This window comes from Apteryx rowi, unplaced genomic scaffold (genome assembly GCF_003343035.1).
Source record: "Apteryx rowi isolate R43461 unplaced genomic scaffold, aptRow1 scaffold_60, whole genome shotgun sequence".
Taxonomy (NCBI): Eukaryota; Metazoa; Chordata; class Aves; order Apterygiformes; family Apterygidae; genus Apteryx; species Apteryx rowi.
In genome coordinates, this window is record NW_020450872.1 from 896158 (window position 1) to 920391 (window position 24234).

At 43.1% G+C, this 24234-nt stretch overlaps 1 protein-coding gene across 1 annotated transcript in view; it reads left to right on the forward strand.

Annotated features, from left to right (window-relative positions):
* PTGFRN (prostaglandin F2 receptor inhibitor) overlaps positions 1 to 24234 on the forward strand; it is a 43270-nt gene that overhangs the window by 14964 nt on the left and 4072 nt on the right. The window contains exons 6-8 of the mRNA XM_026083424.1: positions 4598 to 5017; positions 15521 to 15628; positions 23156 to 23461. Of these exons, the coding sequence (XP_025939209.1) occupies positions 4598 to 5017; positions 15521 to 15628; positions 23156 to 23461 (834 nt within the window). The remainder of the gene's footprint in view (positions 1 to 4597; positions 5018 to 15520; positions 15629 to 23155; positions 23462 to 24234) is intronic.

Below are 24234 nucleotides of genomic sequence, written 5' to 3' on the forward strand. Positions count from 1 at the left end.
TGAGTGTGAATGCACTTAAAACAGTTGCTGTTTGCAGGGAAGTGCAGAATTGGTGCTTGTTTCTTAAATTAGTGTGTTTGGTTTTGGATCTGCATGGAAGTCCTCACAAAAGAGAACATCATCTTTCAATTGAACCTCCATATTCTAAAGATACTATTATTTGGGGTTTTGTTAATAGTTCTGTTTTTAATTTACAAAATAATTACATTTAGCATAATGTCAGTTATCCTAAATGTTTGCCCAGGTGATTGCATTAAGTTTATTGGAGAGCATGGGTGCCTCTTTCAGAAAGCTCAGAGAGTAGAGAACAAGTGATACTTCCTCCACCTATTTGCCTTAACAGTTTCTAGTGCATGATAGACACACTGTTGCATAGTGCAGGCATGCAGTTTCTCTTGAGCAAAGAAATTCCCATGTCCATGGCACAGAACTGTCTCCTGTATGTGCCAATTTGGGTGTAGGAACGAGGAGGTGCATTAACTAGGTGTGCAGGGCCCCAGGCAGGGGTGGTTGGGCTTGTCATGTCCATGGCTGCAGGAGGATGAAGTGTTTATATTTTCTGCTTAGCAGCTGAACAGATCAGTGAAGGTGTTGTACTTGCGTGTGCACTGCAGTGGGAAAAGCAGTTGCCTCTTACGTAGATGCATCAGACTAGTTTTCCTGTAAATAGCTTAGGGTACCCATAACATTGAAGACTTAGCAATACAGGCCTTGCTATGCCTGCTCCATCTTCAGAGCTCTTTCTATTTGAGCTACTGGGACTACAATTGCACCTCAGGGTGTTGTGTAGCCCCATTTTCCTATGAAGGCAAAACTGCCATTGCCTTAATGTCTGTTGCAGTCCCTGTGCTTTCAATCTAGTTAGTGTGCTGGGGGATAAAGAAGCCTTTATGAATATTGCGATGGTATCGCTTGAGGCTGCTGAAGAGATGTTTGGATCTAAGATTGCTGTTAGTCGTGGCCATTGTGTTCATTATCAGACTGGAGTCAGTGGAATACAGGGAAGGCGTTTGTTGTTTCTAAAGTCTCCTTGCCCTATAGCTGTTAGGCTTTTCTAGCAAATTGGCTGGTTTAGATTTGGTGAAAAGTGTTTTCAGTCATTACCCAGGAAGCACGCTTTATACTTATTCCAAAACTCCTGAAGCTCTCTTGCAGTAGAGAGCAACAAGAGACTAATAGTGGGGCTTATCAACTTGGAGTGACCAGTGATGGAAGGCAGAAGCATACACTGCTAGGCTCCAAAGCATAGTTTATTACTCAAATTTTATCTGAATTATTTGGTTAGGATTTCTTTTGCTGCTAGCCCTCTGTTGTGGAATAGCACTCAAACTGGTTTTAAGCTTTGGGCGTGGCTTACTTATCTCTCCCCCCACCCCTTTCCAATGTAAACTGTACAGATTGCAGGCTTCTGCATCTGACAGGCAGGAGTGTGCTTTTCATTCATGGCAATTTAAGAGAAGGAGGCAAGACTGTGCACAGAATTGCGGGGTGTGTGTGTGTGGCCAAACRTGCAAGGTAGCGTTCAAGACACACGGAACTCAACTCTTGCTTTCTTGGCCAATCTAAGATCAGAAATGAAATCTCAGGCTGTAGTTCTTGGAAGAAAATGCTGTTCTTTGACCTCCCTGGCCCATCCCTTGCTAAAAGATTGGACGTATAGTAACTGTTAATTTATGAAATGTGAAGAAACTCTCCTTTTCTGCTCAACTTTTCTCACAGAATACTGTTATTTCTAACCAAAGTACCAAACCTTTTTTACCTCCTCTTTATTGTATGTGCACTGTTAAATGCAGAGACAACTGCATGCTTTCTTAGGTAATGGTGATGGAGTTCTCATTACCTTTCTTCTGCTGCTACTGAAGGAGAACAGTTTTGGAGCAGAACTGTATGTCCAGAATGGTGATGCAGACTTTTCTAGTTAATAGGGTATGGAGGCTTTTCAGTTTAGAGATCAATATTGGACATCTAGTATTGTAGATCCAGAAAATTTCCTTTTTTATTTATTTGTTTGTTTRTTTATTTTAAAAACTTTCAACAACAAACATTGCAGTGCCTGTATGTATGGATGCTGATCTTTGTGCCTGCCATCTCTCTGGGTCTGCTTTTCTTATGTTCTCAAAGATAGTCCCCTCTTGACTTCTGTGGTATTTATCCAATCTAAGGAGGTCGTTTTTTAAGGTAGAAAAATCATTTGAGAGGACTCTTAAGGATTTCTCCCTGTTCTATTCTGCATCCTAATTTCTAACCCCTTTGAATTTCATCACTGTTCTCCAGCTGCATCTCTGGTCCTCAGATGTTCTTTTCCACAAACTCTTCAGATGGCATTTCTGCTGCTGCTGCATGCTACTGCAACCATTTTCTCCTTTGTCTCTAAAAAAAATAATTGGTAAAACCAGTGGTTTTTTTTTTTCTTGCCCTCAAATGGGAAGCCAAGAAAAGACTTCTGGGGACAAAGTCTGGTCTAGCCTTTTTGGGGGCCAAGGCTCACACTCCCCTGCTTATTGCTGCTTGACCTCTGGCTTAGAGAATAGCTGAAGAATGGCATTTGGAGCCCCAGATATTTGGGGCTCAATTGTCTCTGCTCTGTTCTGATCATTTGTAGGTATTTGTCTTAAACACATGTATGGGAAACCAAATGGTGGGGGTTTTTGGTCCCCTCCAATGCCTAGAAGTCATCTCTCTCTGATATGAAGACCAACAGCCCAAAGAGAAGGCTGGCATCAGGGGGGATTTTTGCTCAGAATCTCCTCACAAGGTTAGAAAGCAGCAATATGTGGCAAAGAAATATGGTTAGCCACTTGTGCTTCTGCTTTTGAAGCAAGAATATGATTGTATACTGTATTCCTAAAATATGTGGCACACTGGTCTGTGCTGGACTCCTAAGTGTTGCAACTTTTTAAAGAGGGTGATATCTGAATCTTATGGACACAAAATGAGAAAAATGGATTTGAAGAATAGAATCAGATCCATGATGAGCCTTCACACAAGGGAGCAGAGAATAACTGTGTGCAACTTCACTTGAGTGCTTAACTATGCAACTCTTACATTCCCACTTGCTTAGGGGCTGGAAGTGCTAGCAGGGTTTGGTTTGAAGTGTCAAGTAATTCTGTGCTCAGCTAGACCACCAGAAGCAGCTCAGCTTTCCCTCCTCCTGCTGTTTTTTTTATATAGCTCTGTACTGTGATCTGCTTTATGCAGTACTGATTTAAAGTTGTCATACCAGGTTTCTCATCTTGTGGGCTGTGTTTACTCGTTGTGAAAACTGCAGCTTGAAGGCAAAACACTGCAAAATGTAATCTTGACAAGTATCTTGTTGCTTTCGTGGGGAGGGCATAAGTATTACTGCATTTAGTTCAATTTTGGGGGATGTGTTACAATCTCACCATAGTTTATTTCCCTCATTCTGTAAAGTTTCACCTTGCATAAAGGTGATCTGTGTAGTTGCTTTGGTTAATGTGTAGTCATCCTTTTTAGTAGGGAGGGGGAAGGGAGAATATGCTGTAGCAAAGTCAGTGTCCAGAAGGTTGGACTAGTCCAATTCTTCCAATACTGCTACTTTGGGAAATTGCTGTAACTTGTGTGTCCTAATCCAGCCCTAATCCTTCTTTGTAGGTAGAAGGAACTCTTCCTAGGTGTGTGGGATCCGTCTCCATCACAGTGCCATGAAACTAGCAACTCCTTTTCCTTTTATCTAGCTCTGATTTTGGTCACCTCTTATTTTCTCAGTTTCTCATTGTGACCTTTATTTTTTGTCTGGAGGCTTTGCTCCTAGATGTCTAGTTTTCCCAAACCCTGTAATTCAGGGATTCTTGGGATTGAGGAGCCTGCAGACTTGGAGAATGCTGAAGAAAGGGAAGGCAATCTAGCAAAGTGTTGGCATTTTTGGTGCAAAATTGGCTGTTGGAGAAATGTTAAGGCTTCTGACAGGCCTATACTCAGATGAATGCAAGAGAAGCAAGTGAAAAGAGCACATGTAGAGGCAGGAGGTATACTGAGCTCTTTCAGCATGAACTGTGTGTATGGATGCTGGGGATGGGGATTTCTCATGTTACCACCAACTTTTCTGTCATGCACTTTCAGCTAATCTTGGGAGTTCAGCTGAATGCATCTGAATTGCTGTTCAGGTGGATTTTCAAGGGGAGTACAAGAAGGTACATTAAGTGCTGCAGATTCAGTCAGTGGCAGCTTTTGTCGTTAGTCATCAGTACTTCATCAGTGTCCTCATATCCCGTTGCTGCTGGTGCTGTTCCAGATCCAGTGTAAAACTGAGGCTCCAAGTCTCATACAATTAATATCTCTACTCTTGAATAAAAAAAAAATTTTGGAGGTCTTATRCTATGACCTGTATGTTGCAATATATGTCCAGTGTTTTGTTTTTGTTGAATCCTTGCATCTTGACCCAGACTGTTGTGTACTGTTGTGTGCGCTCTGGAGTAGCTTTCTGGGGTGTCTCTAGGTGTTTAGAGAAATGTTCTGGAATTTGTCTCTCCAAAAAAGTGCTCTGTTTTAGTAATCTTCTGGGTTGAAAGGTGCTGCAGAAATAGTTGCCCTTATTTATTAACCCTTCCCTTGCTGCTTATTTCCTTCCTTCCTTCAGATTACACGCTGACAGTGGAGGCAGTGAGACTGAAGCCATTCTTTGTGGCAGGCCACACCTTTGAGATGACATGCAAAGTATCTTCAAAGAACATCAAGACGCCACGCTATTCTGTCCTCATTACAGCAGAGAAGCCACTGACGGATCAGTCCAATCCCAATGGGACCACTCGCATAATCTCCTTGAACCAGGATTCAGTAGTGCGGCTGGAAGACTGGACGGATCAGACTCGTGTGGACGGTGTGGTTCTGGAGAAGGTCCAGGAGAATGAGTTCCGCTATAGGATGTATCAGACCCAGATTTCTGATGCTGGGCTGTATCGCTGTGTGGTGACTGCCTGGTCCCCAGGTGGTGGTGGCATGTGGCGTGAAGCAGTGAACGGCTTATCCAATCCTATCCAGATAGACTTCCAAACCTCAGGTTGGTATAGAATTTGTCTGGTGTGTGTCTAGGCCAGAAAAGAAGAGGAAGTTCTTGATGCTCTGCCAGTAGCTTTGCTGTTGCTGGGAAGTGCATACTCTTTTTCGACATGGAAAGACTGTCCAAGTGGTGTGATGGACGAGAGCTTTGCTTGTCTTGTTTGGTGGTGCTTGTGTGCTCTCTCCTCTTGGTTGTTTCCTGGAAGACATTTAATGAATTGGTTGTAATCATGACCCCTGGGTTTTCCTTTACTAATGTAGCTTTTAAGGTCCTGCAGGCTCAGAGCTGGGTTTCAGTATGGAATAATTGCTGCCACCCTTGCCAGCATCATCACTAGATTGCTCTTAGGTAATGACTGCTTTGGAAGAGCTTTAATATAAACTGGATTTCTGTTCCAAAACAAACTCAGTTAGCATAGCATTAAATTGCCTGAGCACACCTTCCTGTTGATCTAATTGCAGAAAATCATCAGTTCAAGGCAATGGTAATGTTTCAGCAAACACAGCAAGTGTACCCTGTCACTGAAAAACTGTAAAGGCCCTTTGTGGCTGGACTGCAAGGCTCCACAAGTTGGGATGAATTTTAGTACCCAAGTATGCATCCTGTTCCCCACAACCTTACTGAAACCCTCACCCTCAGCTGTAACATAGCCTACCTGGCAAGATGTATCAAGGGAAGTGTGCCTGCYGTGGTGCACTGTTGGGGAGTGAGGGGCACAAGGGTTGTTTGGATCATCAGAGGTGCATTTTAACACTGACTTCCTGTTATGCTTTGTGGTGGGAAGTGCTGTGGAGTTGTTCTGGTGGTGCACTTACGAGTGAAGGGCTTATCCCATGATTTGATAAACCAAACTGGTGACTTGGGCAGTCTTGGCTCTCAGTGTAGCATATGGGTGCTTCCTATGCTGGGGCTCTCTGACTAGCTGTTTCGTTTTTCTCAGACTTCTTTCACTCCCCCACTCCTATTCATAAACACAGTTTGGGAGTAGGTCTCTCCTCACATCCCTTGTTCTTCATCTAAGTTACACTGTATATAGTATTGGACTTGGAGGGTTTTTAGAAGATATGGCTGTGACTAAGAGCAGCCTGGCTTCTGATTGCCTTCATAGCTGAGAATGATAATCATTCTCTACCAGAAAATTTCTAGAAACTGAACTTTCCAGTAGCAGGTGCACTGGGGAAGGGACATGGGCTGAGCCTAGGGACAGTCATGGAATGAGTACATCACCCTACAAGAAGTTTTGAAGAGTAGCATCCTAATACGAACCCTGATGAAGATGCAGCCTGATCTGAGATGGCCTGAGAGAGGATAGGGACTGAACTCAAAATTTATTTCAATTTTAGATCATTTCTGCTTGGCTTTTTGTTTCATTTTATGATAAATAATCGTCTAAAAATAATCTGTTATTTACCTGTGCTGCAAATGCCTCTCAGAACAGCACAGTCACAGCTGAATATTGCTGTGGATTTATGTTGTCTTTTTAAGGTTGTTCAATGGGCTGTAGCTTCAGCCTTACTACTCTTGATATCTGGGTCAGTCACAAAAGAGAGCAGCATTTGCAAAGGCGTGATGCAAGAAACTAGCAAAAGTGAAATCAGTCCCAAACCCTTCCCCTCCAAGCTCTTACCTGAAGGCTTTTCTGCATAAAAGTGGTGGTTGATTACTCTCCCAACATTGCTCGTGTTGTGTCACTTTGAACTCCCATCCAAAAAGTCTGGTGAGATGCAATTAATATCCATGCTTCAGAGGGAAACCTGTGAGCTATGCAAGGGAGGGAAGTGTGTATGTTGCAGTCTCAACTTCTTTTCGCTGTCGCTCTCTACTCCCTCCCTCTTCCCCCAGATAGGATTTCTGATGCATGGAGTGAGAAAGGGAGGCAGCCTGGACCCCTGCCCTGGGAATGTGTGAATTCCAGTAGCAGGGCTGAGCAGTGGGAGGCATGGTTCTGACACCCCGTCAGCCTTTCATCCTAAGCAAAAGAATGAAGAGAGAAATGAGACCCCAGGCACAATTTATTGGAGAGCTATTTCCTGAAATAATCTTGGCATGTAGCGAAATCTGGCTTAAAATACCTTCCTTTCCACAACTGATGGATGAACTTTGTGTCCTTTGGTTGTTACTCGAGTATCTGTGCTGGACATTCATCTCTGGGCTAGTTCTAAAGGCTTTCCTCTACTGGGAACGCAGCTTCTCTTTGGCCTAAAAAATCCTATTTGCTGTTGAAAAATCCTTGTTGTCCGGATGTGTCTTGGTGAATTTGTCCTGAAATCTTTTTTGATGGACTTATTTGGATATGTCAGTGCTGTGAGATTGAAACTTTGCTGGTGGAGATGGGAGGACTTGGTGAGCACAGTTAGAATGAATGCTGGCAAGCTTGCTTCCCAGATTACCCCCCTCTTTCCTCCAAATGTTCTGCTTGTCTGCAGGAGCGTGGTTGCATGTGTAAAGGCCTGCTGTACTTCCTTTCCTCCAGCCCTGCTCCTCTGCTGTGCCCTGTAACGGTGCTCTTGGCTCAAACAGACAAGTAGAAATTTAGGAAAATTATCTGGAAGTGGGTGTACGTGATGGAAGAGGGTGTTTTGTGGATGTGTTAGTTTTGTCTGCTGAGATGTACTGTCTTTGCAAACTGTGACTAACTCGGGGAGCCAGAGGTAAATGGCAAATTTGTGGAGCATCTATAAAAGCTCAGCTCGGACAACATACTCGTCTTGTGTCGTGTGGTACCGGTGGCTGTCAAACTTGTTCTCCGAAAAGAAGGAAGTTGGCACCATATTTTCACTTCTGTGAATGGCGTAAGGGAGAATTGCTGAGGGAGCTAGCGGTTTCTGGGGAGAACGAAAGGCTCCCCAGAACTGGAGGGGAGATGCTAATAGGAAAGGGTCAGAAAAAACAGGGTTGGGGGGGATGCAGCTCCCTGGGTAACTAACTGTACAAGCTGGGGAGCACGTTTCAAGGAAGGGTTTTTTTATTGTGCATACGCATTGTGCAATGTGATCTATCTGAACAGCAGGAGGCCCATAAGCTTTTTATATATGAGCAGGGGACTGCACACATGAAACTTCAATGTTTCCTGCCACAATAAGCTTGAAATGTGGCAGTGCTTTGAAATGTTTTTCCATGAACATCTGTGGAAAATGTCTTGCTCAGATTCTTTCCGTTGGAGGCAGAACTTGCTGGCTGCAAGCAGCGACCTTCTCTTCTTTCTCCACTTGCTGCTGCAGAGAGACATATATATTTCAGTTAGTTTGTGATCTGAAACTTTAATGTAAAGGCATTTATTTGAAACTTCCTGAACTGAAAACTGAAAAGTGGATTTTTGTCCACTGAATTATATAAACCGGAAGTCAGGAGGAAAACCTAGTAGGTCATTAGTTTTCATATATTTGATCAATGGCAGATTGTTCTCTATCGTATATATTTTAAGGCCAGAAGGGATCTTGGGAATCCTCTGGTCTGGCCTTATGAATAACATGGATCATAAGACTAATTTTGTAAACTGAATGCCTGCTGTGTGTCCTGTAACTGTAGCCAAACTAAGCTTATATTTATAGAAGAGGAGGAAAAATCCATTCCATATGGAGAGTTTAGGTAGTATTCTTCGATGCTTCTTTTTGTTCAGTTCAGTTTAAAACAGAAGTTCTGTTATCTCTTCCAGAGGTTGGTCAGCAAGCTGAGGGAGAAGGGCAAYGATCAGTGCTTGCCTTGAATTTTTTTTTTCTTAATTTCATTGCATCATTTCTACTGTTTCCTTTCCCTTGAGCCATCAGATGATATATGTATACATAGTCTTTCCTTTAGCCTGAACAAATCTGTCTTCTGTGTTCTTGGCTGTTCTCCTTCTGAAGCTGRATATATCAAGAAAGCTTCTTGTAAGGCTTGTGATCCTGCTCAACTAACCTGAAATCTCTCACTTGTAAAACTCAGCTCTCCTAGAGGTGTTGCTTCAGTGGCAGTGCCTCTGCGCTGCAAGGGCTGAGCAGAGGATGGGAGAGGATGCCATTCTTCATGGTCCCCTTTGCCCTCAGCCTTTGCCCAGCTCACCAGCTCCAAATAGCTGGGAACTTGCCTGGGATCAGGTCCTGCAGCTCTGTGTGTGGTGTTTGGTTTTTGTTTGTGTGTGTGTGTGGTGTTTTGTGKYCCCCCCCCCCCCCTTTTTGAATGTTGAGGCACCTGGTCTCTGTGAAATCCACCTGATTTATCTTGGAATAATAAATTTTTCTTTAGCATCCATCCTTTAATTTTCTATCCCTTCCACCTTGTGCTCAGCCACCTGGGGTAATGTTTAGAGTGTCTTTGCCCACCCTGCAATCTTGGTGTCCTCCACAGAAGTCACTGGTATTTTCCTTTTCCTTGGGGGAAGCAGGGAGAAGGATGCTTTTCATCTTGTATACAAAAGTTTGTTATGAGAGAGAACCATTTGGAGCTTGGCTGTGCTCTGGGCTGGCTTCCCCCAGCGTCATTCAGCAGAGGGCAAAAAGCTCTGGAGAAGCAAAGCAAAACAAAAGGGGACTTTAAGGGAATCATCTCAATGAAATCTTCAACTCTGGATTACATCTGCATGTGAGCTCATTGTACAGCAATGTGTTATCATTTGCTTTGGAAGAAGTAGAGGTAAACCAAGTGCTGCTGAAATATGAGCTGAGTTGAACTTGCAATTAAAATGAAAATGATGCCCTGTAATGACCCAGAGAGACCCAGTTTCAAGAAAGGAGAATAGTGAGATTTTTTTTTAAAGGAAAGAAACCTTAATCATGGAAATGAATGAAGAGCAATACAGCAAAAACTTCTTGGCAAGAAAGTCTAGTATTTTCCAGCCCTCGTTAATGGGCAGGAACATGCTTTGTCATTGTGTGTCTTTGTGTACATATGTGAATTTGTAGCTGGAAGTAGAAACCATAGCCTAAACTACTGCGAGTGTTTCTTCCTGTAACAACTGTTATGAGGCTTGGGATGAAACTGGTTAGGGAACAACTCCCTGAAGAAGCAGGGAGAGGGCAAGGGGCTGGAATAGCGTGGGTGAAGGGGCTCATTATCTGGAGAGAGGCGGATCATGGAATCCTCAGTTCATAAGTGGATGATTTGGTGCCAGGACAGATATGAGTAATATTTTGGAAGTGAGAGAACTAGTGGATTGCATCAGTGTTTTCCCTCTGTGGTTTGTGGAGCTGGCTGACTGCAAGCAGGGAAGTCGCATACAGTGATTGCTGCCTCAGTGCTGAGCAATAGATTAGGCACAGGGTTCTTGCCTGTGCAGGATCTCTGTCAGTCTGGTTACTTGACCTTTCTCTGCTCTGCTTTGCTTGTCTGGAAAATAAAGATATCTCAGTTCTGTGGGGAGTTTATACCTTATTTTTGCAGAGAAATACTGGCAAAGATGAAGTAGAAAAGGTCAAAAGGTTGCCTAGGACCTAGGTAATTARGAGTTCTTTCTGCTGTTATAAATCCAGATGTTAACTGGATTTTGATTATTCTTCCCTCTGTTCTCTTTCCTTTTTTGGGAGACTGAAGTTGGTTGGATTATCAAGCAGTRAAAGAAAGTAGGGAGAATGGGGTGAAATCAGTTGAATAGGGTTAAGGRTTTTTATTTTTTCCTCCAGTACATAAGTCTTTAAGCTGAGAAAATTAACTCAATGAACTTGAGCTCCTCCTTTCAACCCCCCAGTCTGTTCAGCCTGATTGAGCACTAAATAATGCACCAAATTTGGCACAGCTTGGTTTCTATTTCATTTATATGTGTGGAAGAACTTGCAATATACTTTTTAGCTGAAAACTAAGTCACGTTAGGATTTGGATCCTGGAATTTTCTTCCTCAGTTGCATGAAATCAATGGCTTGAGCAATGAGATTTGGCCATATAAGGGGGCATTCAAAAGAAACTAAACCAAACAGGTCCTGATCCTGGAATCTGGTTTTCCTTTAAGCAGTTCTAGGGCTGTACTAGTAGACTTCTAACCTCAGCTTCTTTGCTTTCCATTTAAAATAATGTTTTTCAAGCATTCAGGAGTCAAGAAATGGTCTGAAAGCTGTTTTTTATTCCTTTCTTGACTGCAGATGCTCTTTAATATAAAATTGTTATTACTTCATTAAAGAAAAAAGGGTTGTTTTAGAAGTTACTTAGTATGATGAGGAACAGAGACTTTGGCTTAACTTTAAATCAAGGGTCTCTGCAGAAGATGGCAGTTTAGGGGAGAGTTGATTAACTCTTAGAATTGGAATTGCTGGTTTGTTTTACAAGTCCATGCTTTTTCTTTGTTTCTAAATTAGCTGAAGGTACAACTGTTATCTTCAAACCTGAAGTTATTCAGCTCTAATATCTCAGCTTTGGAACTACTGAATGGCTTTCCTACACTTAACTCTACTTTGTTCTTGATGAGCTTCACAACTCATGCTTGAGCTATCAACCCTGCAATTGAAACTAAATTCTTTTGTTTATTCTCTTGCATTATGAGTAGGTGCCAATAACCATATTTCATGCTGTTGAATACAGGTGGCAAGCTTGGCAAAGCCACATCGTGTGTTATCCATAAAGGGTTCTAGTTTTCTCAGTGTTAATGAAGCATGAACTCGGATCTCATTAAAGGAGAGTTTGCCCTCTCCCCTCAATCCTTCTTGTGACACTGCAAGCATTTGAATGTGGCATACTGAGACCCTGTTCATCATAGTGTCTACTGGGGGTTCCCTGCTGCCATGTGGTTGCATCTATGGGTTTGRTTTGTGTGGATTTTTTTTGTTTGTTTGAAGAAGACTGCCTGGTGGCACATTTGTCTTGGAGGGTCCTCAAGAGCCTTTAAGGTGCATCTGGAGGCATCCTGTGGTTGCTCTGGTGCCACTTTTTTTGCTTGAGTCTGTAGGTGCTTGAGTCTGCAGATGCCTAGTTAGATTAGGTGGTGGTTTTGCTTGTAACTCACTAATGAACACTGATTTACTGTTGCTTTTGTTTGAGACTGGCATGCAGCTCATTGCTGCTTCTCTCTTTCTATTGCCAGAAAGGTTCAGCTGAAGTCAGGGTAAATTGTTTAAGCTGGGGGGACGTAAATCAGGCAAGTAATATTCAGGATAAAAGCACTTGTTGGTCAGTTTAGTTTTCAGAAAAAACTTTAAAAGAAATTAATAATAACCTTTCTATAGGGGATGGTGGCATGCAAATGACATTAAATGAGGCATAGAGCCATGCTGCCAGCTTCTTTCCCAGGCTGGGTAGTGGCTACAGCTCCGACTCAAATGTACCCTCTGTTGGAGAGGTAGGGGGTTATGTGGTCCTCCTGGTTCAGCTCAGGGCTAACGCTTCTCCATGTGGCAAATGGTCTCCTGTCTTGTCAAGTTCTGTGGTGGGGGAAAAAGTATCAATGAAGATGCTTTATTCTATCCTTTCATGTCCGAGAGCAGCCTGAGGCCAAAGTATGGGGTGTATGGGCAGAGAGAAAAAGATGCTCCTAGGAAGCCACAACCATACAGTCTTTCACTGTAATGAAGCTTCCTGCAGGGGGAAGAAATTGGCTTTTTTCTTCAGCTGGAGAGAGGGAAGAGCACAACCCCTGACGTATCTCTGGGCGCTCTGTTGAAATCCAGCCCTTCTGACACAGGACAGTGATTTCTTCCCTGGAGGTGCAGGATATATTAATTTGTAGGAAATGTGGACCCTAGCAGGGAAACAACCAAAGGGAAATTACTGTTTGTGGCTTACTGAGGGGAAGTATGATCATGAAATGACAGAGCAGCTGCTGCCTAGCAGCCTGTTTATTGCCCAGGAAACTTTGACTCCTTGCGTGGGAGACAGGCGAGAGATGCACTTTTGGTAACCCAGAAGTGTGGATGGGAGAGTGTTGTGTTACCATGATATGGCCTTCCCTGGCTGAGTGACCAAACATCTTAGGTTTTACGCTCATAATACTCAGCTGGGGATGCTCAAACTTCACTCTGCATTAGTTGTGTGTCGAGCATGCTAGAGTTTGAAGCTGGTGTCTACTGAATGCAGTAGAGGTCTGGACTTTTGATCCAGAAATAAGACCTGGAAAGTGCTGTCTGCGTATACCCTTTTTTCCTTGTTTACCCTGCCTGTGAGCACCCTGCAGCCCAGCCTTAGCTGGGCAAAGATAGGAATCGTGTAGTTCATCTCCCTTGCTCGATCCCCACGAGCATCTGGCAGGGCAGAGCTGTTGGCAGGAGCCAAGCCTGAACTCTGCTGTCAGCATGTAGGGGAGTGCAGTGTGTCCCATGTTCCTGACGCGATGTGGGCCTTTGCTCACTGCTGGGACTTAGTATAGACCCTGAGCTATAGTCAACAGACCAGGATTATGATGGTGCCGTTCTGTATTTGGTCAGTGCAGCAGAGGGTATGTGCTGGGAATGCCCCTGGCAGATTTGACGGTCGCTTTGTTTCTGTTGTTTTGACAGTTCATGCATAGCTTGAGACTTTTCAGGTTTCAGTTGGCCAGAGTGCCCTGGTCCCTTCTGCCTTTCTAACTAGTCCCGTAGCACCTTGAACCTGTGGCTGCACAACTCTTGGAAAAAATGATGGGAAAGATCTTGTTTCTTCTGAAGAATAAAGTAGATTACAAGGGGAATATGGTTAATGGGGGCGTATCAAGAAACAAAGTTCCTGTAGAAAGAGCCTGGACAGAGGCTGAGGAAGCAATCAGATTAATATGTTTCCATTTTCCCAGAAGGGATCCCAGCATGCTAAACTTAAGTTAGGACCTGCTCATGAAGTCACTGCCTTAGCAGCTGTGCTTCAGAGCATTTGGGACTCTCATTTCCTTAAATATGTTCTAACATAAGCATGTAGGAGTTTCAGCCAGTAGYCCACATATAACCTCTAGTGCATCTCTGTCACTGTTTTCCCCTTGCTTGGAGGGGTAACTTGCAATGTTATTGTTCAGCAGAGGTGACTTCTAGTGAGAAAAYGGGTACAAAACCTTCAGGGGTGATTGTGTACAAAATACCATGATGTATGAAGTGCAACTGCTTCTGGGGCAGAGAATAGGACTGTAATGGATTTACACTATGTAACAAAGAGCAGGACATTGCCGCCACTGGAAACTGGGGGGAAATTACATTGCAATAATTATTCTGTGGCTTCTTAAATGGATTTCAGCTCTTAGTGTGCTGTGTAATATCTGCTGACCAAAACCAGCCAGGCTCTTGTGGTTTAGAATAGTTTCACCAAAAATGACAGCTCTGGCTTCATAGCATCTCCATGTCTCTTTCCAGAGCCTCAGTTTGGAAGTGATGTAATAGTGTGGTATGGTGAGTTATGAGCATAACTTCCCACAGGAACCTGTTGGGAGGGCAGGGGACGGTGGGTTGCTTGGACAGTTTCCTTAAACATTCTTTGTCAGAAGTGTTGTTTGCCACAGATCTCTAGTGAATTTGAAGATTACAGTTTCCATACTAAAATAGTAGCCTGAAAAAGCGGGGGAGATCAACTCTTCCAACGGCTTTTCCCTCCTGCCCAAAACCACCCTCCTATTCTTGGTGCTGCTGCTATCCTGGAGGTAGCAGAGCCTAGCAATGACAGCTAAAGGAGTCCAGGGAAGGGAAAGGGTCAGTTTTTAATCTGAGCCCCAAGTTGCTTCTTGGATTCCCTGACCCCCTTCCCCCAAAGCTGTCCTGGAGGGAACTATTGACAACAGCTTTCCTCCTCATCTCCCTCACCTTGTTTAGTAAAGAAATCACTAAGGGTATTTTGATTTGTTCTTCAGCTTCTGCCTGTGAAATGGAGAGTACTAGCAACATATCTGAGAAGCCGTGGCTCTGTTAATTTTGCACCAAAGATATAGTCACTGTCAACATGTGGGGAATTTTTTTTGTTTTTTCATGTGTACTTCAAGTCAAACTCTCACATCCCTATGGTGTGAGCATTTCATAATGGCCTAATGGTTTTCATCAATATCATCATCACTTTACAGCTAGAGGAGTTCCTATACCTTTAGGCATGACACATCTGCTAGGGAAGAAACTGTCTGTAGTGAAGCCTGAAGGAGAACCCACAGAAARGTGTTAAAAGATGTGCTTCTTGTATCGTCTGTTTCAGTCCTGCAGCAGAACCATCTGTATTGTGTAAATATTGGTTTGCTCGAACTTCAATTCCTGTTGAGAGCCTCATCCAAAAAGATCTGGGCTGGATTAGCCTGATGACCTGAACTTTCTTGCTCTTAGTGAAGTCACTAGTGGAAGAAGGGTTCCTTTTGTGCAGGGCAGTGGAAGGCAGATTCGGCAGCAGCTTCTATGTTGTCCATGGTCTGTGACCCGGCAGAACTGCAGGTCTGGCAGTTTGGGTGCTTTGTCCTAGTAAGGGAATTAGTGGCTAAAAATGGGTAACTGTTTTGTCAAATCTATTATATGATTACTTATTACTACTTCAGACCTTTGCCTCTATAAGCAAGTACAAAACACTTTAACACTTTAAAACATGCAAGGAAATGTGACACTTTAGAACATGCAAGGAAAGGTTTTGGATATTGAAAAAAAACCTATTATTCATAATTGTGGTTATTTTTTTTAGGTCCTGTGTTTAATGTCTCGGTGCATTCTGACAACCAGATGATTTACCAGGGTGAGCTGGCAGATTTGCTCTGTATCGTCACAAYGGAAGGAATGGTGCTCGAGCCAGGTATTTCCACAAAAATGTATTAGTTGCAACTCATTTGCCTTTACCTGCCTGAATAGCACTGACAGCTAGAACCCTATATTTCTTGAGTGAGACTGGGGGAATCAAGGACCAGCATGGAAGTCTTACTGAAGTAACTAAATCCAGGAGAGTGTGTTTGCTTTATACAGCCTCATTTAGAACAAGACTTCTGTTTTACATTTTGTTGGGGAGAGGGGAAGTGTTCTTACTGCTAAACCCACCTGTGCTCTCTGTACCAACTGACCCCTACTGCTGGCAATCTCTGCCTATAACCACTAGATGGGCCATGACAATTTTTCCTATCATCTTTAATTAGAAAGGCAAAATCTGTTAGGAGAAAACACTGTCATCTATGAAGAAATCTTAAATCAGCTGGCCAGTCAGATTAACACTTCAGAGTGGATTTTAAATGGAACACTTCAGAGTGGATTGGAATGTAGATCTAAAAATCACAAAAATTGCCTACTATAGCCTAAATACTGAAAATTAATATTCCTTGCTGATGCCTTCAGAGGTGAGCCTCTCTTTTTGCATGAAAAAGAAGGAATAAATGCACTACGTAATTGCTGTGAAGAGGGCAATGGACACTTTAATGGCCAACTTTCATGAAGGGCTGAAAAGTTCAGAGAATTGCTCAAAACTTAGCTGTTTACCAAAGGTTTCCTGAGCTGCTTTTCATCAGGAACGGTGTCAAAATAGCTCTGGTGGCTGTAGTAAAAAAAATTGGGTTTGGTGTGATTTTTAGTTCTTTTTTTATAAAGCAATTATATATATATATATATGAATATAAAAATGTATTTTAAATATGAAAAATATATATTTAAATACATATATAAATACATAAGCATATAAACAAAGATGTGATTCATGTAAAGCTTGCATAAAATGTTACAAATTGGTGCTGTGCAAGAAATATTATGTCTAGTGTAGCTGCTGATGAGATGAAGTATCAGGTTTAGGAAGCTCCAGACTGTCCATTTTGCTTTAAATGCGAGTGTAGCACAGAAGCAATTTGCTAGATTAGTTCTGTGCTTATGAAAAAATGATAGAACTGAAATGCTTTGGGGGGGGGCAGCAAAGCTGAGTAAACTTTATTGCAGTCAAAAGATTCATAGCCTGGGAGATTGAACACAGTCTGCAGCTATGTGTGTGTATGTATGTATGCCTCAGCCTGTTCTTTACTGTGCTGTGCAGAAGCCTCTTCTAAGTTGAAGTATTCCCAAGCTCTTACATGTATCGTTGCAAAGCAGTACCCAAAGCAGCTGGCTTCCTTCACAAAGCAGTACTTGCTGGCTGGCAGCAGCTGCTGCTTCTGCTGATGTTTAACGGCTAAAATAAGCTTGGGGTTGTCTTGTCAAAGAGGCCTCAGCATCCTTCATCCACTTGAAACTTGGAAGGAAGCTACTTGCTAACAGTGGGGCTCACCTGTCAGTGCTCTGCTGCAGTTGGCTTTGTGATGTGAGTGTGCTTGCTAGCGTGAGATTGGGAGAAACTCTGACAAGATAAGGATAATTGAATGGATTTAAGCAAAAAGGTGGCCTCTCTMGGGATCTGCTGATCTGCACAGTTAAGCTTAAACTGGGCAACCTTATTAGAGGGCATTGATGTCTATTAAATTGATAGACTCTGGAGTTTGGAAGTGTTGCAGTTACTAGAGATTGCTGAGCAGCCAGTGCAGAGTTTTAAATGTCAGCACTGTAATCTGTTCTGTAGCTGTGTAACATCACTGAACATGGCAGATCTCTGCCTCTTTTTTTTTTTTTTTTTTCCCCTCTCTTTTTTCTTTTTCTCTGTAATGGGGCAGGCTAGGCACATACAGTGGATATGCACAGCAAGGAGTAAAGAAGTGTGGCACTGGAGCAGGTGTTGAGGAACATCTGAGTTCATGCTCTGAGCCTCAAGTTGCTGAATGACCAGGATTTGGGGTTCAACCAGCCCCAGTCTGCATGTTCTCGTGAGAATACATATGGACCTTTCAGATGTGCCTGAGAAACTGGCAGCTCTCCAGTCTAGCTGGTCCTCTGGATGAGACTGGCAGAAGAGCTGCAGGGAACAGCTGGGATCTGAACAGCTACAGGGTGTGTGGATTTCCCTTGTAATTCTGCCTTCTCAGCCTGGAGAGATGGAGGGGACTAGGGAGTGGGAAAGCAGAGCAGGTTAGGTGAAGAAGGGTTTTAAGGGCTTACATGGTAACAACCAGATGTAATTACTCAGTAGTCACTCTTCTTCCACATGTCTCGTCTCTGATCTGTCCCTGCGCTGAGTTTGCATCACAATTTAATTCACAACTGAAATAGAGAGCTTGCTTGAAATGAATGGCAAAGCATTAGACAGACTGAAAAATAACAGCACTGTGTCATCTCAGTGGGGCAGTAAGGCACAGGGTTGGAGGAAGCCTGAACCAGCTAATCAGATAGGAAGAGCAAGAATTGTGGGCATCTCCTGGAGAAAAGCAGATCACAGCAGTACTGGCCTGCCTTTCTGTTTGGAAACCTAATGTGAAAGAAGAGGTGAGCAAGTGCATGCGCACATTGCTGTCCTGAGTATATCCTGTGGGGCATTACTGCTCTCAAAGAGCCTGGGTTCAGGACTCACTCTTCTGGTGACAGACCTGCTGCAGTGGTGTATTTTGGGCCATCTTGTGAGCAAAGAAGGATCAGTGAATTTCATGGGATCTCTTGCTGAAGTGCGTGTCCTAAACAGTTTGAAAATGCTCGGTATGCCAGTCAGCTCTACATTTGTAGCCACTCAGCTTTGCAAGCGTCTGAACTGGTCAGCATGTATACTTCATGTAATAAGGGGAGGACCTGTCAGGTGCCATCTCTTTTCCCTCTTTGAGCACATAATCAGGAAAATACAGTGCTTGCAAGGAGCTGAGGAAAAGCTAAATGAACTATGATCTTTGTCAGTCATCTTCTTTGTTATGGTTAGATGAATCTGTTTCTAGAAGTGTTAATTCTCGGTTGGACCCTAGTCTAGTGGGGGCAGTTCACAGTACTGTGTCTGTGTGTACCTGGCATGTGGAAACTTTTCAGAAGGGTGGAAAAGGTTTTGGCGTGACTGCTGCGTGCTTTAATTTCCTCTGCTGCTTTGAGACCCTGTTGGAGTGGAGTGTGTATTACTGAGGTCAATACATGGTAGCAACTGCTCCATCTAAAGGAGTGCTCCTTTGGCTTGGCAGCTGTGGTTGGGTTTTGAAATGGTATGGGGGTGTGTGTGCATGTGTCTGGGGGAATTAGTGGTACTTCTGTGCCCTGAAGGTATAAAGCTTCTTCTAATAATTTTTGTTGAATACACGCTTTCACAAATGATCTTTCTAGACTTCCCAGATGACCCCTTCTTGGACTATGTGCTTAGGGATTTAAGAGTGTTACTTTCTCAGCCTGAAAGGAGATGGTTTTTCATCTGCTCCAGACAGACCCAGTGGGCACTCTGGAGAGTTTAACAAAACCAGCTTGTTTTGTTTACATCTTGTATGGCTTGAAGTAGTTTGGTCAGCTCTCTAGGAAGCCCTATTCAACCTCATTTAAATGTAGTAAACAAAAAGGGTCTCAAAATTGTGATTCGGCACTGTAACGAGATGCTGAGAGCTCCATTCTAAGCAGTGGAAGTGTATGGTTCCTAAGAGCTGGTCTAGAAACAGGAGAAGGATTTGGTATTGGGATGTTATRCTTCTCTCTAATGCAGGGCTGCTTAATGTCCTTGCCCAGTTGCCCCATACTTATAACATTGTGGCATGGGGAAGAAAGTGGTGAAAGACACCTTTACAGTGTTAAGGGTATCTCTTGTGTTTTTTTGTTGTTGTTGTTTTGGTTTCTTTTAGATTGGGAACAAAAATTGAGAGGGTGACTTGTCAACATTGATACGAGGTCTGTGKGGGGGGGTGATAACAGGTGCCTTTGGGAAACTAGTGTGTGACCTAATTTTTATGTCAGTAAAGCCATGTATTTATTAGCACTTGGGAGCTGCTAGGCATGTTCATCACTGATGTTGCTAAATTTTCCTACGTTCTTATAGTATGAAAAATTGTGTGATACATAGAAATGAATCAGATCACTTTGCTTCATGAAGCTACCTCACAGTGACAAGGAATACTCTCAGCCAAATCCTCCCTCTAACTCTGTGTGTCTGTAGTGAGTCACTAATTGCACACTGTGTATACTGACTAATAAAATATGTTGGCGTAATACTGTTGTCCCATGCTGTAATTACAGAAGATAAATTCAGCTGTTTCAAAATAACAGCAAGTGTCTGCACTCATTTTTGTATGTGAAGGGAAGGGAACCTCAAATGAACCATTTGAGAATGAAAAGAAGGAATTCTTCAAAGATAGCAATTTGTCTGGGAATCTGAAGGCTTGCAYGTGTCTTTTTTTGTTTGTTTGTTTTTTAACTCTATTGTTGAAACCTTTATGGCAAATGCAATGGTGTGTTCACTGTAGCTGGACTTGGCCTGAAAAGTATCTACATGTGCCTGTAGTACCAGGAAGCACAAAGAGCTAGTGGCCATCTTGATGATCTTTGGAAGGAATTGGTTATTCTCAAAGTGACTGTGTGTGAACTGGTGCTATTACCGTATTTGGCATAAACAGGCAGCTGGGACCAAGAATATTTTATAGAAATGGAGCTCTCTCCAGTAGAGGCCCTGTTTTCCACAGATGGTTGGATGAGTATGCAAGGCAGGGGTCAGAGTTTGGTCCCATTAACTTAAGGTGTGTATGGTGTGTGTGGGTTTTTTTATTATTATTATTATTTTTTTTTAAATTAGCTTTGCTTTTGCGGGGGGGGGTGGTGGGTGTCAGTGTTAGGCCAAATAACTAACAGTAGTATTTGCAGTATGATAGATAAGAGTGGTTGTGAGGGCTGCTGGGTCCATGTCCTATGCTGACCTCTAGATAGGACTGGGAAATCTCTTCCTGCTGTAGGGCTGCAAAATGTGCCAGGTCCCCTCTTGAGGTTCTGTGTCATCACCCGGAGCAGCTGGCCATGGCAAGCAGGGCAGTAAACTGGCTGGTGTCCCAAAACAGTCTGGTCAGCCAGCATCTCTGGTAGTAACAGAGGGCTGCCATCTGCTTTCTCATCTATTGTTTCAGTTCTTTGAAGATGTGTGTGAAAACAGTACACCTAAGCTGTAGAGTTTCTTTACTCTTGCTGCTCATTTCCTCACCATCCATGCACAGAGGAACTTACAGGGAAGCTAGTTATTACCCAAATAGAGGGTGTTTTTTGTCTGCAGTGAGGGAGGATGTAGTGCCTGGCCAGCTGATGCTATACCTGAAGTAGCAGAGCTGAGGATGTCCCTACTTTGCTTTACAAGGCTATCTTAAGGTTCCCTTCCTTTCTGAGGTGTCATCTTGCCTGAGAGAGGCTTAAAAATCATATTCACTTCAATTTGTAAAGAATCTGAGTACAGCAGCAGGTCTAGGGCTTTAATTTTTCCATTAGCCTAGAGATCAAATCTGGAAGAGAAGAGCAAACTCAGTTAGAGGAAAGATCAGTTTTAAGTTTGAGATTGCTAATACTGTATTCTTCACGGATCTCAACACTAGCAAATGGAGGTTTGATATGCCCCTGAACTTATAGGGGACTGTCTTAGGTGTGAAAAGGTTAAGCCCTGTTCACACATTCTAGCCGTAACAAAAACGTGCGCACACAGACAGAAACCTCCGTTTCCAATTTGAGCCTATCAGCTTGTTAATTTGCCGGGGAATAAGAGCTGTTGGTGAACATGCATGTTTCCAAAGCCCTCTCTCTTGTCTATTCTCTAGGTTATAGTAGGTTTAAGACTCTGGCAGATGTTGCTGGGCTCATGTAACATCCATGAATTGTTCTTCCCTACTCTCCATGTGTGAGAATCCATTTATCTTGAGTGCTGTGGCTAGTATGTTCAGAATAACCTACTATAATCAGTAAGTGGTGCTCAGAAAAGACATGATACATCCTTCCTACTCATCTTCATGTTAGTAACTGAGTCCAGAAGAGAAGGGTTCATTCCATGCTTTAGGTTCTACACATCTTGATTGTAATAGAGTCTCCTTGTTGCTGTCAGTTGGATTCCCTTTCACAGGGCTCTAGAAAATAGGCAGCATTCAAATCCTATTTTGCTTTAAAAACTTCTCTCCTTTCTGGTTCTCTGTATCTAGTTTGTTTGTAATAGCATCCCTGCTGTTTTCTACCAAAATACTCTAACACGTTAGCAGAGCATTGCAGTGATTTTTTTTTTAAGTATATATTCAGCTACACTATCCTGAAAGGGTTAAAACTGAGCTCTGCTAATGGGATCAATAGAATCCTGCATGACTGTAAAAAGAGCTGGATGTGCTGATGGACTCTGACTACCTGTCAGCTGATGTTAAAGGTGGAAGATGCTGCAAAGGCTTTTTGTAGATTATCTCCTTGGATAGTAAAACTTGTACAGGCATGATTGCCTGATGATGCATGACAGTAAACATCAACTGCGGAAGATGCATAGAGAAGCATCATGGTCAGGCTTTGATCCTGAATACTTTGTGTTTTTGTAGGTAATTCTTTTGTGCTTTGTGTAGAATCTCTGCCCTCATTTAGGAAGGCTAAACATGAGTAAGATGCCTCTTTAGGAAAGAGTCTTACTGACTTTGTGGTTGTGTAGCCCCTGCAAGAACATAGTGATTGCGAATCACTCTCTGCTAGTACGTGTGCAGCACTTCTACTCCCCTGTCACTGTAGTTTCAGCATCAGTTAGAGTACCTCTCATGACGTTAGGCCTGCTTAGTGAAAACTTACATCTGAGATGAAATATAAATTTTAAGATGGTAGGCAGGAAAGCAGGCAATCTCCTCTGTCGTCCCTGTAGTAAGTCACCCTTTCTGTGCAACTGTATTCTTTCTGTCAGTTGCAATTCAGTGCTTTGATCCTCCCACTAAGGACATGTTCAGGGCACTCTTTTTGTCTTCCACTGTCGGACCAGTACTTGACAAACTTTTCTGCTTGCTCTTAGCTCCAAACTCGCTCACAAGCTGACTGCACTTCCGTTCAGTCGTCTTCTGTTTCTAGGAGCCCTTTCCCAAGCTAACTGGCAGCATTCACTGAAAATCTCCTGGTAACTCTTCAAGTCTGTCTCCTTTCTACCTTCTCCATTTCACACATTCCATCTCACTTTTACAAAAGCAGCGCTTCCACTGCATGTACACGTTGGAAGGTCTAGGGCATGCCAACATCTATTCCCAGCTGTTAATTAACCTTTAGAGTACTTTCTATGAATATCAATCCTAGTTCCTCTAGTTTCCAGTGCTAATTATTTTTCATGTCTTAGCATTTCAGACATACTTGTGCTCTTAAGAGTATTTCTGATTCTTCCATTAACCCTGCTTGTGCTGGAAAGCTGGTGTTTGAAGGACAGAGGGTGAAACAGAAATAATCATCCAGTTGTTCATGCTGCTYGCGGATTCACCCTTCTACTGATAAAGTGGCACTATGAATACCCTTTGGAGCTCACCAGTCTGTCCAAATTCTGCTCTGTCTCCAAACGCAGATGATATGTCCTTTGATGTCTCCTGGTTTGCGGTGCGCTCCTTTGCATTGGATAGAGAGCCCATCTTGCTAGCCTCACTGGACCGGAGAGGGATTGTGACACAGAGCAGGAGAAACGGGAGCAGTGATCTCAGCCTGGAGAAAATCAGTCCGCTGGAATTTCGGCTCCGTGTGTATGGCTGCGAGGACCATGACTTTGGGAACCACTACTGCGTAGTAACCCCATGGGTGCGGTCCGCCACTGGGGTATGGCAGCGGGAGCCCGACATCAAAGCCAATCCTATCTTTTTATCTGTGAAAATGGATGGTAAGAGATTGCAATCTGTTTGTGTGTGTGTGTGTGGGGGGGTGTTAAGCCTTTGTTATGCCTTTCAGTGACAAATATTCCTGAGGTTATTTTTAAAAGTGACTGTGATAGTCTTAGACTTTGTTATCCTTTTTTGTTKTTTTCAACCTCTAATTCTAAATTCTGCCATGTGGCTAGGCCTGAATGGATCACACCAATAGGGCTGAGTGTTCTCTTTCTTGATCTAATGTTGATATTTTGCATAGCTGGGGCATCTTTTAATTAAGGCTCAGCATTCTCTCCAAGTGTTAACCCTTCTGCTGCCTGCAGGAGGAAGCCTTGGTTTGCAGCTGGGGTGTTTTGAAGTACTGAGTCAGTCATAGTTAATATCAAAGCTGAGAACAGAGCGTCAGAGCTCTGACTTCCTCTCTCTCCTAACCACAAGACGTGCTGCTCCCTGCGCTTTGTCTTGCCTACTTGTTGCAAGTGTTGCTAGACTTTCATTAGAAAACATTAGATGCCTGTGTTCAGCACATAGCTAAGGTTTTGTACTGGAAGCTTCCTTCTCAGCAGTTTGAGGAAAGGTCATGCTGGGCAGTCCCCCAGGAACTTGAATGAATCAGAAGTTATTGTTCTCCCTACTGGGCAGGTAACAATGATTATAACTGTACTTTCCAAACTCCTTCCATTTCTTGACCCTGCCCTTTAGTTGAATGGTAGCACTTCAGAAAATCGAATTGCTAGTGTAGGCACCAACTTAGGAGTCTGATTAGATGGAATTGCTTAGTGGCAGT